The sequence below is a fragment of the Mesoplodon densirostris genome, chromosome 16, assembly GCF_025265405.1.
Source record: "Mesoplodon densirostris isolate mMesDen1 chromosome 16, mMesDen1 primary haplotype, whole genome shotgun sequence".
NCBI lineage: Eukaryota > Metazoa > Chordata > Mammalia > Artiodactyla > Ziphiidae > Mesoplodon > Mesoplodon densirostris.
The window spans coordinates 42974261-42989762 of record NC_082676.1 but is presented as its reverse complement, the minus strand read 5'-3'; the positions used below and the strand labels follow the sequence as shown (position 1 = coordinate 42989762).

The following is a 15502-nucleotide window of genomic DNA, read 5'->3' as shown; positions in this document are numbered from 1 at the left end:
CTTCCCATTTATTAGTTTATTCAATCATTTTTATATCAGTATAGGCTCATGGATATTTATTTTATAACTTTGGGTTATAATCCAATTCATCTTTATTACTTTTGCCCAAACTATTCTAGCTTTGGCCATTAAGAGCTCTTTTAGTTGGCTCCTGTGTTTCTTTTACATACCCCCATTAATGTGTGTGTTTGGGGAGGGCGGGGTTTGTTCATTTTGAGCTCTTTCCTTTCTCGCACCACAAGAAACTCCAGGCTCATCTTGTATATTTCCTGCCCCAGTCCTAGAATCACCCATTTCTCTCAGGATCTGTGGTTTCTTTTATTGGAGAATGGTGTTAGAAACCAAGATCTGGGTGAAGGTGTGCTCGTTGCTACTAGGGTGTTGTTTGTTTTAGGCCCTCTTAGATGACAGAGCAAAGAAATATAGGTGTATATATCAATACTAACCTTCGTATATACACGTGTAGGTAAATATTTCTATATGTACCATTTGTATCTATATTAAGCTAAACATACTGATGTCTCAGACTCTAATCTGTTACCACATGACTCATCCTAGTCTCCTCTCCTTGCTTATTTGTAAATTCACACTCCAACAGTGAGACTCTAATCCTAGCTCCTATTACCAGTCATCTGTTTACTTAATTGTTCAATTCCAGTGTATGTAAAATACATAGCAGTATCAGAATTTTTAACCCTAGAATACAGTGTTTATGTTTAGTTTCTTTTGCCTTTAGTCTTACAGGCTCCACTTTTTTTTTTTTTTTTTTTGCGGTATGTGGGCCTCTCACTGTTGTGGCCTCTCCCGTTGCGGAGCACAGGCTCCGATGCGCAGGCTCAGCGGCCATGGCTCACAGGCCCAGCCGCTCCGCGGCATGTGGGATCCTCCCAGACCAGGGCACGAACCCGTGTCCCCTGCATTGGGCAGGCAGACTCTCAACCACTGTGCCACCAGGGAAGCCCGGCTCCACTTATTTTTAAAATTACTAGGTCAGTGCCCTTTCCACCCCCTCCCCTTCACTGAAGTTATTTCACACATTTGTAATTTAGTAGACTCTCTTGTCACAGTCTGCTCCTCTTCCTAGGTTCCCCTGACCTCCTAAATGACTTTTTAAACTTTCATACTTTAAGGTTCAGTACTTGTGTTATAAAGTTCTGTAGGTTTTGAAAAGCGTATAATGGCATGGAAACATGAATGAACATATTTTTCTTATGCTTGTTTGCCTTCTGTACATCTTTGGTAAAGAGGTCAGATCTTTTGCCCATTTATTTAATTGGATTGGTTGTTTGGTTATTGTTGAGTTTTAAGAGTTTTTAAAAGATATTTTGAATACAAGTCATTTATCAGATATGTTTTGCAAATATTCTCTCCCAGTCTACATGACCCGATTCTTCATTCTCTTACCTGTGCCTTTCTCAGAGCAAATATTTCTCATTTTAATAAAGTTATCAATTTTTCTTTCATGGTTCATGTCATCAGCAAACAGAGGCAATTTTACATCTTCCTTTCCAATTCTGATACCTTTAATTTTATTTTTTTCTTGTGTGATTGCTCTACCTAAGACTTCTGGTACTGTGCTGAGTAGGAGTGGTGAGAATAAGCATCCTTGTTTTCTTCCCGATCCTAGAGGGAAAGCTTTCTGCCTTTTACCATTGAGTATGGGCTTGTCTTACACAGCCTTTATTATGTTGAGATATGTTTCTTCCCTGCCTAATGTATTAAGAGTTTCTATCATGAACGGATGTTGAATTTTATCAAATGTTTTTTCTGTGTCTTTTGAGATGATCTTACAACTTTCAAAATATACCTTAGACTTAAACATAAACTATAACTCTATAAAATTTCTAGAAGATAACAAAGGACATTATTCCCTTCCTCCCTCCCTCTCTCATGGCTTCTTTTGCTTCTTCATTTTCAAACCACTTGTTATGGCTGCTGTAGCCCCAATTTAGCTCAAGCATCCACCACCACTTGGTTCAATCTCAAGTGCCAAATTCTCAAGAGAAGACTTGCCTATGTATAAAACCATATTGTCTTTGAACAGAGATAATTTTACTTCTTCATTTCTTATTTGGATGCTTTTTTTCCTTTTTCTTGTCTAATTGCTCTGGCTAGGACTTTTATATATGTATGTCTGTTGATCTAGTTGATTTATTGTGTTGTTCAAGTCCTTTGTTTCTGTAGTTATCTTCTGTTTGGTTGTTCTAGCCATTATTGAGTATGAGATATTAAAGTCTCCAACTATTGTTATAGAACTGTCTATTCCTCCCTTCAATTCTGTCAATATCTGCTTCATATATTTTGATGATCTGTGATCAGGTACATAAATGTTTATAATTGGTGTATTGTCTTGCTCTACTGAACCTTTTACTGATATAGAATGTCCTTCTTTGTCTCTTGTAACATTTTTGATTTGACGTCTATTTTGTGTGATATTACTATAGCTACTTCTCCTTTTGGTTACTATTTGCATGGAATATCTTTTTTCATCCTTTCACTTTCAACCTATTTTGTCATTGGACATAAAGTAAAGCACTTGTAAACAGCATATAGTTGGATTATGGGTTTTTTAATCCGTTTTTCCAATCTCTGTTTTTTGATTGCAGAATTTAATCTATTTACACCTCTGAGATCAGAAGCAGCAATTGATGGTCAGAAGACAGATCCCCAGTGTTTGGAGGACAGGGTCCTCAGTGCCCACCCTGTCTCCCACAGGCTGCATGCAGGCTGCTCCAGGAACATGTTTACAGCTGCCTGCTGTAGGCATGGGGAGTGAGGGGTGGGTAGCTACTGCCTATCTAAACTGAAATTACCTACAGTTTACAGTTCAAACCTTCCCCTCAAAGTTGCAAACCTTCAGTAGACTTCAGAGTTCCAAAATAGTTATGTCAGGCAAGATTCTACCAGTATAATTTTTGTCTGGGTTGAGAGAAGTCTTCCTAATGCTTCCTACTGCACCACCTTCCCGGAATCCTGTACTCTTACATTTTAAAAGTTTTTACTTAGTTTAATTGTGAAGTTAATTGACATTGCTGTCCTCCTTCAGCACAATTACAGGGACTTTCCAGTACTCTTTCCTGTCATTAATGCATGTTTTGATGGAGCCATGTAAATCTCACTTGCATCCCAGTTGTTCCTGCTGGGTTCTGTTTCCTTCTTGATGACATAAGTGGTAATCTTCGTCTTTTTTTCCTCTGAAACATCTTTATTTCACTTTTGCTCTTGAATGATAAATTATCAGAGTAGAAAACTCTAAGCTGAGGTATTTCCTTCCAGCACTTTGAAGATACCATTTTGTCGTCTTCCAGCATAATCTTTTCATTATCTTCTGGTATCTTTCATCATCCGTGAGATGTCTGGTGTCATTCCTTAGTTTTAGTGTCTGCTGTTAAATTCAACAACCAGTAACATTTATTAAGGTCACTTTGATAACACTACTCATGCATTAATTCATTTAATCCTTACAAAAATCTTATGAGTCATAAATATTATTTTTCCTCATGTTCCAAAGGAAGAATCTCAGGCCAAGAGAGTACAGATCTTCTCCAGGGACAAATAGGGCACAGTTAGAATTCAATTCCATATCTTTCAAAATTCAAAGACTACTTTGGACCACTACATTATACCATCTCTCAAATGCCACAGAGCAGTCAGACAGGGTGGGGAAAGGGAAATGTCCCTTGGAAACAAGGTGCAGTTTCCCATCCCGTGCTCACCAAGCATCATCTCCTTAATCTTCACCAAGATCATCAATACTGAGAAAGTTTTTGCCAAATTTGAGGCCCTGTAGGTAATTAAGCACTGATCACAGAGGCCTCCCTCTTGGATATATAAACCCACAATCTGTAAAGGGAGGGAATGAAGAGATGTCACCTCCCACACCTTCCCCTGTTGGAATAAGAAGGGAACTGTATGTCTCCATTAGGGTTTAATGCAGTGTTTTCCTAACAAAATCTACTGACTGAATATTTTCCCCTCTGTGTTACATGTGGAACTCATTCTTATTGGAGACCTGATTGTTCCCGGTAATTACTTTCATAAAAATTTCAGAGAAAATTGGCAATTTGGTGACACGACTGAGAGGACTTAGCTCTACTCCAATAGGATGGGGGATTAAGATTGAAACTCCAGAAACTGAGTTTCCAGATAAAAAATTTTTAATTGCACTTGGATATATCTAGAATTCAATCGCATTGTTGTAGTTTTGCCTCTCAAAATGGTTCCCCAGGCAGCTGTGCCATGGGAATGCTACTTATCACCAGTAAACTCAGAAAAAGGTGGCAACTCTTCTCAACGTCTCACTGTCACAGGCAGTCAGGTGCCCTTTGAAGTCTCACTGTCACAGGCAGTCAGGTGCACTTTGAAGTCTGTCTTTGGGATCTTTGCCTCCTCTTACCCAAAGAACAAACAATGCAGTTGTAGCTACAACAGGTGAGAACAAAATTCATAAACCTGCGAAATTCACTGTAGCACTCTTTTTTTTGTATTCCAAAGTCACTCTCCCTGTAACTACCTTAGGACTCCGTCTACTCCTTCCCAGTTAACATGTACTTCTGAGTTCTGAGAAGGTCTGGCAGTGCTCCTGTTCCATCCTTTAACCAGCGCTTTTCTAGTTGTGTGGTTCCTAAGTATTACTGTATGTTTGGAGGAGCCAACTACTAAATAATTGATACTAAGATCACATAAAAGCCCTTCTTAAGAGTATGAAAACAAAAATGGTATGTATGATTCTTATTTTTGTATTATTCTACTTTGTTCTCTATATGTGGACTTTGAGGTCTGGTTATCCAATAAAGGATTAATTTTACCTAAAGAAAGGGCTGACATTTGTCCTCAGCTTCCAGGAGGTGATTTCTAAGCTCTTGGAATGTCCTGCCTGACAAGAATGTCTTTGCTCATCTGGAGGCACATTGGGTCACACTAGATCATCTACGCTGAATATGTGGTTTGGGGTGGGGGCTTTGGTCTCCACAGGACCTGCTCGACCTCCAGAGAGGCTGGAAACTAAGGTCAGCCACTCAGCAAGCAGCTAAGTCTAGGTGCACAAACCCCATTAAAATCCCTGGACACCAAGGCTCAGGTGAGCTCCCCAGGTTGGCAGTACTCCACGCCTGTTGTCAGACATCGTTCTGGGTGAACGTAGCACATTCCAAGACTCTACTGAGAGGAACGTCGGGAAGCTCCTTGCATGGAACTCTACTAGGCTCTGCCCACGTGCCTCTTCCCATGGCTGATTTTAATCCCTATCCTTATGCTGTAATAAGCCATACTATGAGTATAACAGCTTTCAGTGAATTCTGTGGGTCCTTGTAGTGAATTGTCAAACATGAAGGTGAACTTGGGAACCCCTAAATTTGCAATTGGTGGCAGAAGTGGGAGCGGTCTTGGGGGAACTCCTGAACTTTGTACTGGTATATCTGTTTTCAGATCCCAGCCTCACTGTTTTTCATTTTTCTTATCTGCAAAATAGGGGTAACTCTGTTTACAATGCTACTGTGGTAGCTAAATAAAGTGACATATATAAAGCATCTTCATATAATATAGGATTATATTATAGGATTATATATATATATAACATATAATAAAGGATATTCCCTAAAGGTGCTGATCATTTGATTTTTTAATAAAGAATACTACAGTATCATGTGGAAGAATATTTGTACAGAATACCTACAGTGATGATCTTTTGCTTGTTTTTCTCTGTTTGCTCATTATCTCTTTACTTTGTATTATGGAAGATGAGGGTTAAATTTTCTTCTACTTTTTCTCATCACACACTTCCTCTTCTCCCACCTTCCCAGCATACATATGCCATAATTTTATGCATTATTATGACCATATGAATAGTATTCACTGTTGAGCAGTGCAATCTTTTATGATTGCCATTTGTTTCTGGTACAACTTTTTGGTTTTCCTGGAGTTAATATTTGTCTTCTTTTTGTTGTTGTTGTCTGTTCTATGTTCTTGAGCTAAATCAACTCTTGAACTCTCTGCCATCATCTATTTCTCCTTTCAGACTTTCAGATGTGTTGAATTGTCTATCAGGTTCATCTTTTTAAAGGAGTCTCTCCAGGGGCACTTTCTGACCCACCTACATTGGACACACAGCTGTCTTACTGGGGTTTCTTTTAGCTTTCTCTTGTGTGGGGTATCTTGTTCCTGTTTTTTTCAGGTCTCTTTTTAATTTACTCCCTCATTCAGGTGAAGCATCCTCCAGTAGATTCCTGAGAAAGGGTATGTGGGAGGTGCAATTTATTGAGGCTTTGAATTTCTAAAAATATTTTTATTCTCCCTACACATATGATTGATAGTTTTGCTGGATATAGAATTCTAGGTTGGAAATTATTTTCCCTGTGCAATTGGAGCCCTGTCTTTAAGCTTTCAGTGTAGCTGTTGAGAACTCTGAAGTCCTTCTGATTCTTAATCCTTTGTACAAGACCATTTTTCCTTGTTAGATTTCCCTTTGTCTCCATTGATTTCCCTCCGTGAAATTTCACTGAGTTGGGCCTCAGACAGTATGTCTGTTTTCATCCGTTATGGACCCCTTCAATCTGGAAACTCGTGGCCTTCACTTCTCAGAATTTCTCCAGAATTATTTCATTGAGGTACCTCCATCCTGTTTCTTCTCCTTTCTTTCAGGAACTCCTATTATTTAAAAATTGGGTCTCTTGGGCTAGTCCTTAAATTTTCTTTTATATTTCTCTCCTATTTTCTATCTTTCTTTTTTACTCTACATTCTAGGAAATGTTTAAAATTTTACTTCTTAACTTTCTCAAGAATCTTTCGTTTCCATTTCTATAATTTTAAAATCTAAAGTCTTTTTCATTCTTTGAGTGTTTCTTTTTATAGTATAACTTTTTAAAATGAATACAGTAATCTCTCATTTCTCTGAGGATAATTGTTTTAGTTTAGTTGTTTGGATTTTTATTTTGTTTTGTCATTTCCTCCCTACCCTAGGCTCTGTTTACTCTGTTACTCTTTTATTTTTGTTTATTTTATCTCTCTTCCATGTTAGAAGTTTTCCTCAGTTGATCGTCAGTTGTCTGCTCATATTTAAGTACGAGACTAAAAAGCGTACTGAGAATCCTAAATGTGTAGACTGGGCTTGACTTTATCTTAGAGAAATCTACCTGGGCCATTTCCTTAGGGAACCCAAGAAGTCTTCATGGCCACCAAGGGTCAGGAAGCAGGGAGTACGGCTGTTTTGATCTCTCATTTTCAGTGTGACAGCCCTGTTCTCCGCTGTACCTGCTTTCCCATAGTCCACAGATTTTCTATTTTATTGTCTTCCTAGAATAAACCTCTTGTCTTCTGTTGGGGGGTGGGGTGGGTGGGTTGGGTAGGTGCTCAGCTGTGTGTATGTCCAGGGGGTCCGAAACTTGAGATTCTAACAATTTCTTAGTCAGAATGTAAACCAATTTTGGGGCTCTTTTTTTGGCGGGGGGGAGTTGGGGCCTCTTATGCCCCACTTCCAGGGGTGACTGGTGCTACCAGTTTGGGGCCTTTGGGGAATTCTGAAGCATAAATTGGGTTGAATCTTGGATTTTTCTGTTTGCTAGTTTAGGATTCAGCTCTCTTGGGTCTGCTAAGCCAGTTATTGCTTATCTATCAACTTTTAAGCTTCTAAAAGTTTGATACTGTTTTCTCCTCTCCTGACCTCTTTGTTTTTATAGGTTATATATGTTTTAGAAATATCTTTACAGTCATTTTAGTGAGATTTTAAGAAGAAATGAAGCAAATGCCTGTGTTTAATCTGACGTCTTTAATAGAACCTTATTAAACATTTAAAATAATAAAGGACCTATTTGTCATCATTCTGTTTAATGAAATTTTCCAAGTGTGAAAAATATGGAAGTAATGAGAACAGGGCCCTTTGTACCACAGTTTGATTGTTCTAGGTGGTGGGAGCCTGTAGAACTGGCCGGTCTGGCCAGCAAGACCACACACATATCCTCAGCAGCCTGGCATCATCTAGTCAGGCCATACCGTATTGCGCTTGTGGTGTATTTTTGAGATCATATGTAACCTTTTGAGTTTATTTGTAATTCTGCATAGATTTCCTCTTCCCTTACTGTTGGATTTGAGGAATTCTTGAAGCAGGGTGACCTCATGTCTCAGCATACTTAACCTCAAATTTTGTGATTTGGGGTTTCATTCCTCTGTTTATGCAGCTCCAACTTTCAGCTTTATTTTTGTGCCAATCATACTAAAGTTTGCCCTTTTAGCTTCTGCCTTTTGCGTGGAATATTTTGACTTTTTCTGAGCTATTATTCAACGCGATTATTCTCACATTGTCTTGAGAGGGGGATATGTGTGGATGCAGTTTTGTCTTAGGGGTTTTATAGCTCAGCGTTAATTTGAGAGTAACCTACGTTTATAGACTGAGGGTTTATGTCCCTTCAAAATTCCTATGTTGAAGTCTTAACCACCCCACCCCACCCCACCCCCCCAACCAGTATGGCCACCTTTGGGATGGGGTCTCTAAGGCAGCAGTGAAGGTTAAATGAGGTCATAAGGTGAGGCCCTGATCTGATGGGGTTGGTGCCCTTATAAGTAAAGACACCAGAGCGCCCCCACCTGCATCCTCTGCTTGTGCACATAGTGAGAAGATGCCACACGAAGCCAAAGTGAGAAGGGGGCTGTCTGTTGGAACCTTCGCCTTAGGCTTCTAGCATCGAGAGCCGTGAGAAAATTAACTTTTGTGGTTTAAGACACCCAGTCTGTGGTATTTTGTTATGCAGCCAGGCAAACTAATACACCAGCCTTCTGTCACATTTACTTGGTCTTCTAGTTTGTTTTTTTAGACATTGGCAGTCCGAGTTGTCAGTTGTCAGATATTAGCTTATAGTTGTCATATCCATGCAACTTGTTGTTGTCAATAGCTGTCATATCCAAGCAACTAATTTCTTCTGTTTTAAGCCAGGGTAGAGTTCTGTAGTTAGGAGGCCAGATATTCCAGCTGCATTAAGAATTAGGAAATCAGTGCAGTGGGTTGCAGCTGGCAGGTTTTTAAATGAAATACATTGACTATAGTTTTGTGAAAGTTGTGTTTCCAGAGTGTATGTATGTGAATGTGTGTACTAGATCAAGATGTAAAATATGGTTCTTACTGTAAGTTGTGGCAAAGAAAAAAGATTTTAAATCTATTGCTGTAGTCCAAGCTAATCTTTTAGTTCCTCTTGGAATATCCATGGCAAGTGATTCTCGTCAGAGTTTGAGGGAAAAGGAAGACCAGAATTGTGGGCACTGAGGGTTCAGAGTTCAGACCTAGAGCTCTGAACCCAAAAAGGGAAAGACACAGGGAAGAGGAGAACATGGTATCTGTTTAACTCGGCAAGTGAAGCAGGGAACCCCCAGGAGGACTCTTTTTAGCGGGGCCACTGGGGGCTGGGGGCTGGCTGTGATTTACCACCTTTCTCTGCATTCCCAGAGTGCACTCACTGCACACACCATGTTATATTATAACTAGTTTTTAATTGTCTGTGACTGGGCCAAGTCCATAGTTGGCACTCCATAAATGTTAGTAGGAGGGAGGAATCAAAGGTAGGCATTGTTATCGGCCTTGTTTTACTGTCATCCGAGTTAATGACACGTTTAATCCTGCACTGGTTGGGAAGTCAGCCCACTTTCAGTCACGTGTGAACGTTGTGCCCTCTATCATGAGTGCACTGTGAACAGAGTCCACACTATTCTATGGAGCCAGTAGCAACAAAATTCCATCCTGTCTCTCAAGATGTCAGGAGAACAGGTGGAAATGTTTTCATTGTATGGACTTCTAGCTTTATTAAGAGAGGTAAGGAGGAAGAGGTTATAATACGTCAGGAATAGTCATGAAACCAGCAGTCTTGGCAGGATGGGGGGGGAACGGGGGAAGTGGCTATGGAAGCAAGTATAATGTGCTCTTGTTGGGCGAGTTCAGGGTGTAGTGAAGGCCTGTGGCAGGGGACTGTCACGGTCATCTAAAGGGATTCAGGAGGACTTCCCAGAGCAAAGGACATTTATGAAGAGATTTGAGGCTTAAGTAGGTGTTAATCAGACAGAGGTAACAACATATGAGTCACCAGAGGGGGCGGGTAGCTCATGAGCAGCCTCCAGTTGGAGATGTGACATTTAGACGGCATGTCCTAGGTCGTGGTGCTCTATTCTGCCGTAGGCATAGCCATCTAGTGCAGCCTGCAGAAGCTGGAAGCAGCCCAAACTGGAATCAGACAGTCAGTCAGCTGGCAGACTGTTGCCGACTTCTAGAAGTGAGGGCCTGCCTTAGGGCAGTGCCAGGATGTGGCCATGGAAGTACAGCTAAGGAGGAATTGATAAGGCCTGACCATGTTTGGGGTGTAAGCAGCCAGGGAAAGGAGGGGCGCCTTTGACTCTAGTTTTTTTTTTTTTTTTTTTTTTTTTTTTTTTGCGGTATGCGGGCCTCTCACTGTTGTGGCCTCTCCCGTTGCGGAGCACAGGCTCCGGAGGCACAGGCCCAGCGGCCATGGCTCACGGGCCCAGCCGCTCCGCGGCATATGGGATCCTCCCAGACCGGGGCACGAACCCGTATCCCCTGCATCGGCAGGCGGACTCTCAACCACCACGCCACCAGGGAGGCCCTGACTCTAGTTTTGAGGTTCAGCACCCGGGGATGACAGTGATTACTCTCCTAGTGGTAGAGAACATTTGAGAGCAGTCAGCCTTGAGAGGGAAAATGGTGGGCAATGTGGATTTTACATCTTGAGTTATAGAATTCATAGAGCTCTCAGGGCAACTTTTCAAGGAATGGTCTTATTAGAAGAAAATTTTTCATGATTCATAGGTAGACTAAACTTTCCCATTTATGTGGCATTTTTTCCCTTAGAAAGCTTCTAGCTGTTGGGTAAAAAATTAGATGTTATTTAAATACAGCATATTTTAATATTCTAAATCCAGGAACCTATATATTTTCAATATTTTTCTCAGCTAGGACATGAAATTGTTACTTACCTTGGTTCATAATCAGGTTTTTTTAAAAAACGGTGGCATAACAAAGATTTGTCCATTTATAAATCAAATACCAACGTATTATACATTTACACGATTGAATGCAAAGTGGTTGCTTTGAATTAAAAGCCTTCACAATTCAATTTGTAGTTCCTTCAGAGCCTCCTCAACTTACTTTCTCTTTTCTTCATTTGTGGTCATTATTCTACAGTGACTTTTGAGAAGCAGTTTTCTTAAAAGAGTACAAATTGGATTATTCCCCTTTATTGAATTGAAATTCTTAACAAGGCTTTCCGTTAATGAGATATTGTATTCATGTTAGGCTAAAAGGGCTAGTTTGAGTCATTAAGTTAGCGTTTCAGAATTAGAAAGTCATCGATTAAAGCTTCACTAATAACTCAAGCAAAATTTAGTAATAAAGGGATTCCACTAGGTGCTGCTAACACAAGCATGAAAATTCATACCAGGGAAAACTGGCAACCAGAGGAATCTGAATTCGCTTGACCATTAACACGTGCTAATGCCAAAAAACTTCATTAATCTTCTTCCAGTGATACTGCTCAGGATAAACACATCCTTGACTTTCAGTTCTAGGATGTATTCTTTATTCAGCCACTGGGCCTTCCAGTCCAGCACGGAAGTGGTCCTAAGGGAAAAGAAACTCTCCTTTGATTGTGTATAGAACATTCTGCTTTGATATGGAACCATGTCTGGAGCTCAAAAGAATTTTCCTTAACATGATAGGGAGAAAGTATCAGGCTCATTTTTGATTTTTTGATACTTACTTGACATTTTTTATGGGTGTTTTCAGTTCTGACCTGACTACTTTTTTTCTTGCCAGTTTAAGATTGGCAGAGAATGGTGGACGTGGATTGATTACAGCCGCTTCCAGGAGCTCATCCAGGAATATGAAGACAGTAGTGGATCCAAAACTTTCAGTGCCAAGGATTACATGGCCAAAACTCCTCACTGGGCATTATTTGGTGCCAACGAAAGAGGCTTTGATCCCAAGGACACAAGATATCAGAGAAAGAACAAATCAAAGGATATTTCTGGATGTTGAGATTATCTGAATTTAGGATACCGAAGGACACAAACTGATTGCCCCAGAAGGTTCTCAGACTCCACTGTGATTTTTCCAAGGACAAATTACACAAATTATATTTCACATAGAGAAGGGTGTAAGGGGACGCAAGTCACATCCTGAGGCTCGGGAGACAGCAGCCACGCTTTGAGTGCCTGGGACTCAGCCTCACCGTCTCTTTCCAGAACTCAGTCCCTTTTCTGAGTTTACTTCTGAAAGAAAATCATTTTGAGGGGGAAGTACACAATCTTTATTAGTTTTGAATTATAATTAGGAAGACTGCCTAGAATGCCAACCATGGGAGTGTCGTGCAGAGTGAATTTCTGTTCTTCTTCCCCCGTCATGGGCTGTTGGCCTTTGTCAGTTGTACTACCCTGAGGTCAGTGTATCTGCTTCCTCTAAGATCTCCATCCCTTCCTTACATCTTAAGATAACACTTTCTGAAAGTAATGTCATAATTCTCAATTATTTTAAATACTACATAGATTTCTTTAAATATTCATTTAGTACCAACTCTTTAGAAACTGATTTGGGTCTAAAACTGTACTAGATCTCATTCTATTCCCATACAGATTGCCATAGAAAGTAGTATGTGAGCTGGATTAGAGTAAAATCTCTCTTCTTCTGTAAGAGGAATTATCATATGATGTCACTGAATAATTAGTCTCACAAATTAGTGAAACAATGAGTACAATTTGTTTTTGGTTTGAAAAGTCAGTGTTTAAGCCTCTCATCACTATACATATAACAGGTTTCCATCTTCTTTCACTCTTGTAGCCCTAGCTACTTTCTGCAATCTGTTCTTTAAGTTTCAAGTTTTTTCCTAGTTGAAAACATCACTAAATACTCAGTAGTTTTTAAAAAGTATTATAGTTATTTAAAAAATTCCTTTATCCTAAAATTTTAATAAAATATCTTTTGTGGAGACTTGGACCACACATTTTCTTTTGAAAATTTTTAAAGATGCTTCTAGTCCCGTGGTTCTAAGCCCTGTCAGACCCATCTCCTCCTTATATTCCTCCTCTATTCTCTGCTGAAGTAAAGTTCATAATAATATAATCTACTTACTCATTTAGTTGAAAACTGGGCACTGTATTTATTTCTAAGCGATAGAGTCTCTCTGTGCCATTGGATGAAATCAGATGTTCTTGAAGTCACCACATCTTCAAGCATGCGTTCAGTCTCCTGTTCTGTTGACCCCTGAGACAGACAAGAGATGGGAGTGGTCCAGGCCAGTGAGGCAGGAGCTCACTGAAGCTCAGATATGTTAATGGTTGTTGAGTAGAGATGGAAAATCTCTATTCAAACCTTAAATTAGAGCAGAGTATTAAAAAGCAAGAGCTCATGCTAAGGAGCGCACAGATGGGCTCCTGTTTGTGACAGTTAACTGGGCTCACAGCTGTAGGAAGCCCCCTCTGGGGCTGCCGTAAGGAGCAGGGAAGGCAGCAGTGCATGCTGGGCTTTGGACCGTCCCTCAACCTCTTTTTCAACCGGGCAATGCTACTTTTATTTTTTATGCATTGAGGTTCTGCTCAAGATTTAATTTGAATGAAGATATTCTGTTGCTTCAAAGAAAAAAAAAAACAAAAGCAAACCTCTCACCACCAGAATGAGCCCTCCTGACTCCATTAACTTTAGGCACATAAATGAGCAGTTTTTCTCCCTCTGCCACCCAGGAAGTGTTTGCTTTATATTAAAAAAAAAAAACATGGCATATTAATCCCAGTTCACAGTCACAGCAGAAAATTTTAAATGCCTAGGGGAAAAAAATACAGTGGAATCTGGATGAAAAAAATTAAATGTTTGCTGAGCAGTATTAAAGTAGAAGAGATGGGGAAGCTTGAATATTCTTAGAAGGTGAGCTGTTTGAAAAATAGCATTCTAGACGTCCAGTGGAAGTTATTGTTGGAGTTTGAGCAAGCGATTCTAAAATTCTGCTGAAAAACTAGCCAGGTAAGAATAGTTACAAGATTATAGAAAAATAATTATTCAAGGAAAATTGCTTTACAAGATATTAAAGAATGTTGTCTAAAATAATTCAAACAACATGAAACGAGATCAGCTTCCAAAATGACAGAGTGAGAACCTCAGTGAACTCACTCTCCCTCTAAAATAGTGAAAATATGGGCAAAACAACTAAAATCAAAGAATTTTAGAACTTCGAGAGTTTAACCAAAGCTTTGCCGTGAGCTGAAAATCATCTGTTAAGAGAAACTACTGAACCTTAATAAAATTAACAGTTTACTTCTCATCAGAAAGCGTGGAGGCCAAAAGACAGTGGAATGGTATCTTAAAAGAGCTGGAAGAAGAGACTTTCAACCAAAAATTCTATGCCTAGCTTAATCTTCCTTCAAAATTAAAGAAGAAATTAAGACATTTTCAGATAAGCAAGAAGTAAAAGAATTCATCACCAGCAGACCTGCCTATGAGGAGGAGTCCTCAGGGCTTAATGAAAGTACGTTAGGCACTAACTTGAAACCACGTGAAGAAATAAACAGCACTGGTGAAAGTAACTACGTAAGTTTTACAGAAGACAATACAAATGTACTTTTGTTTGTAACTCTCCTATCTGTTTTATAAGGTAGCTGCATAAAGCAGTATTTATAAAACTGTGTTGATGGACTTAGAATGTATAAAGATGTAATTTGCATGACAGTAATAACATGAAAGAAGTGTGAGGGGAACAGAGGTATATTGGAGCAAGTCTTGACTACCCACTGTTGAAATTAAGTGGGTATGTTTCCAAAGCAGATTGTTTTAAGATGCTAATTGTAATCCCAAGAGCAACCACTAAGAATAAATTTTAAAAGTTATAGTAAAACAAATACGATTCTGCTCACAGTTTCAATGTGTGGATTTTCCCCCCCACACCAAACAGTTCTCCAACACCGGCTGGGTGTCCTGCAGTTCAGCGTAATTCTGACCGTCTACCTGGCGATAGCATCAGATCCCACAGGTTAAATGCTCTGCCCCTCAACTTCAGATGCCAGTCACAAGTCCAGGTTGTCACCTGTGCTTCTGACCAACCAGCTATAGATTGGAGGTTCCCGTGGGTTTGATTAATGTGCTAGAGCGGCTCACAGAACTCAGAGAAACATTTTACTTACTAGATTATTGGTTTATTATAGAAGGGTATAACTCAGGAACAGCCAGATGGAAGAGATACACAGGGCAAGGTACGTGGGAAGGAAGATAGGGCTTCCATGCCTTTTGCAAGCACGCCACTCTCCCAGATCATGTGTTCACCAGTCTGGAAGCTCTCCAAACCCAGTCCTTTTGGGTTTTTATAGAGACTTCATTACATAGGCATGATTGATTAAATCATTGGCCATTGGTGATTGACCTTAATCTCCAGCCCCTCTCCCCTCTCCAGAGGTCCGGGGTGGTTCTGAAAGTTCCCAACCCTCTAATCACTTGGTTGGTGGCCCTGGCAATGAGTCCCCTTCCTTAGGTTAC

General features: G+C 39.9%; 1 protein-coding gene across 4 annotated transcripts in view; it reads left to right on the top strand.

The window, feature by feature from the left end:
• LOC132476085 (S-adenosyl-L-methionine-dependent tRNA 4-demethylwyosine synthase TYW1) overlaps nt 1–15502 on the top strand; it is a 211834-nt gene that overhangs the window by 146479 nt on the left and 49853 nt on the right. For 2 of the 4 annotated variants that reach the window (XM_060077807.1, XM_060077806.1), the window contains exon 16: nt 11804–14871. The exons of 1 other annotated variant lie outside the window; for it this stretch is intronic. In XM_060077807.1, the coding sequence (XP_059933790.1) occupies nt 11804–12025 (222 nt within the window). In that variant the 3' untranslated portion in view covers nt 12026–14871. Of the gene's footprint in view, nt 1–2606; nt 2671–11803; nt 14872–15502 lie in introns of those variants that run through there. One more of the 4 variants, XM_060077808.1, reaches the window with a different exon arrangement.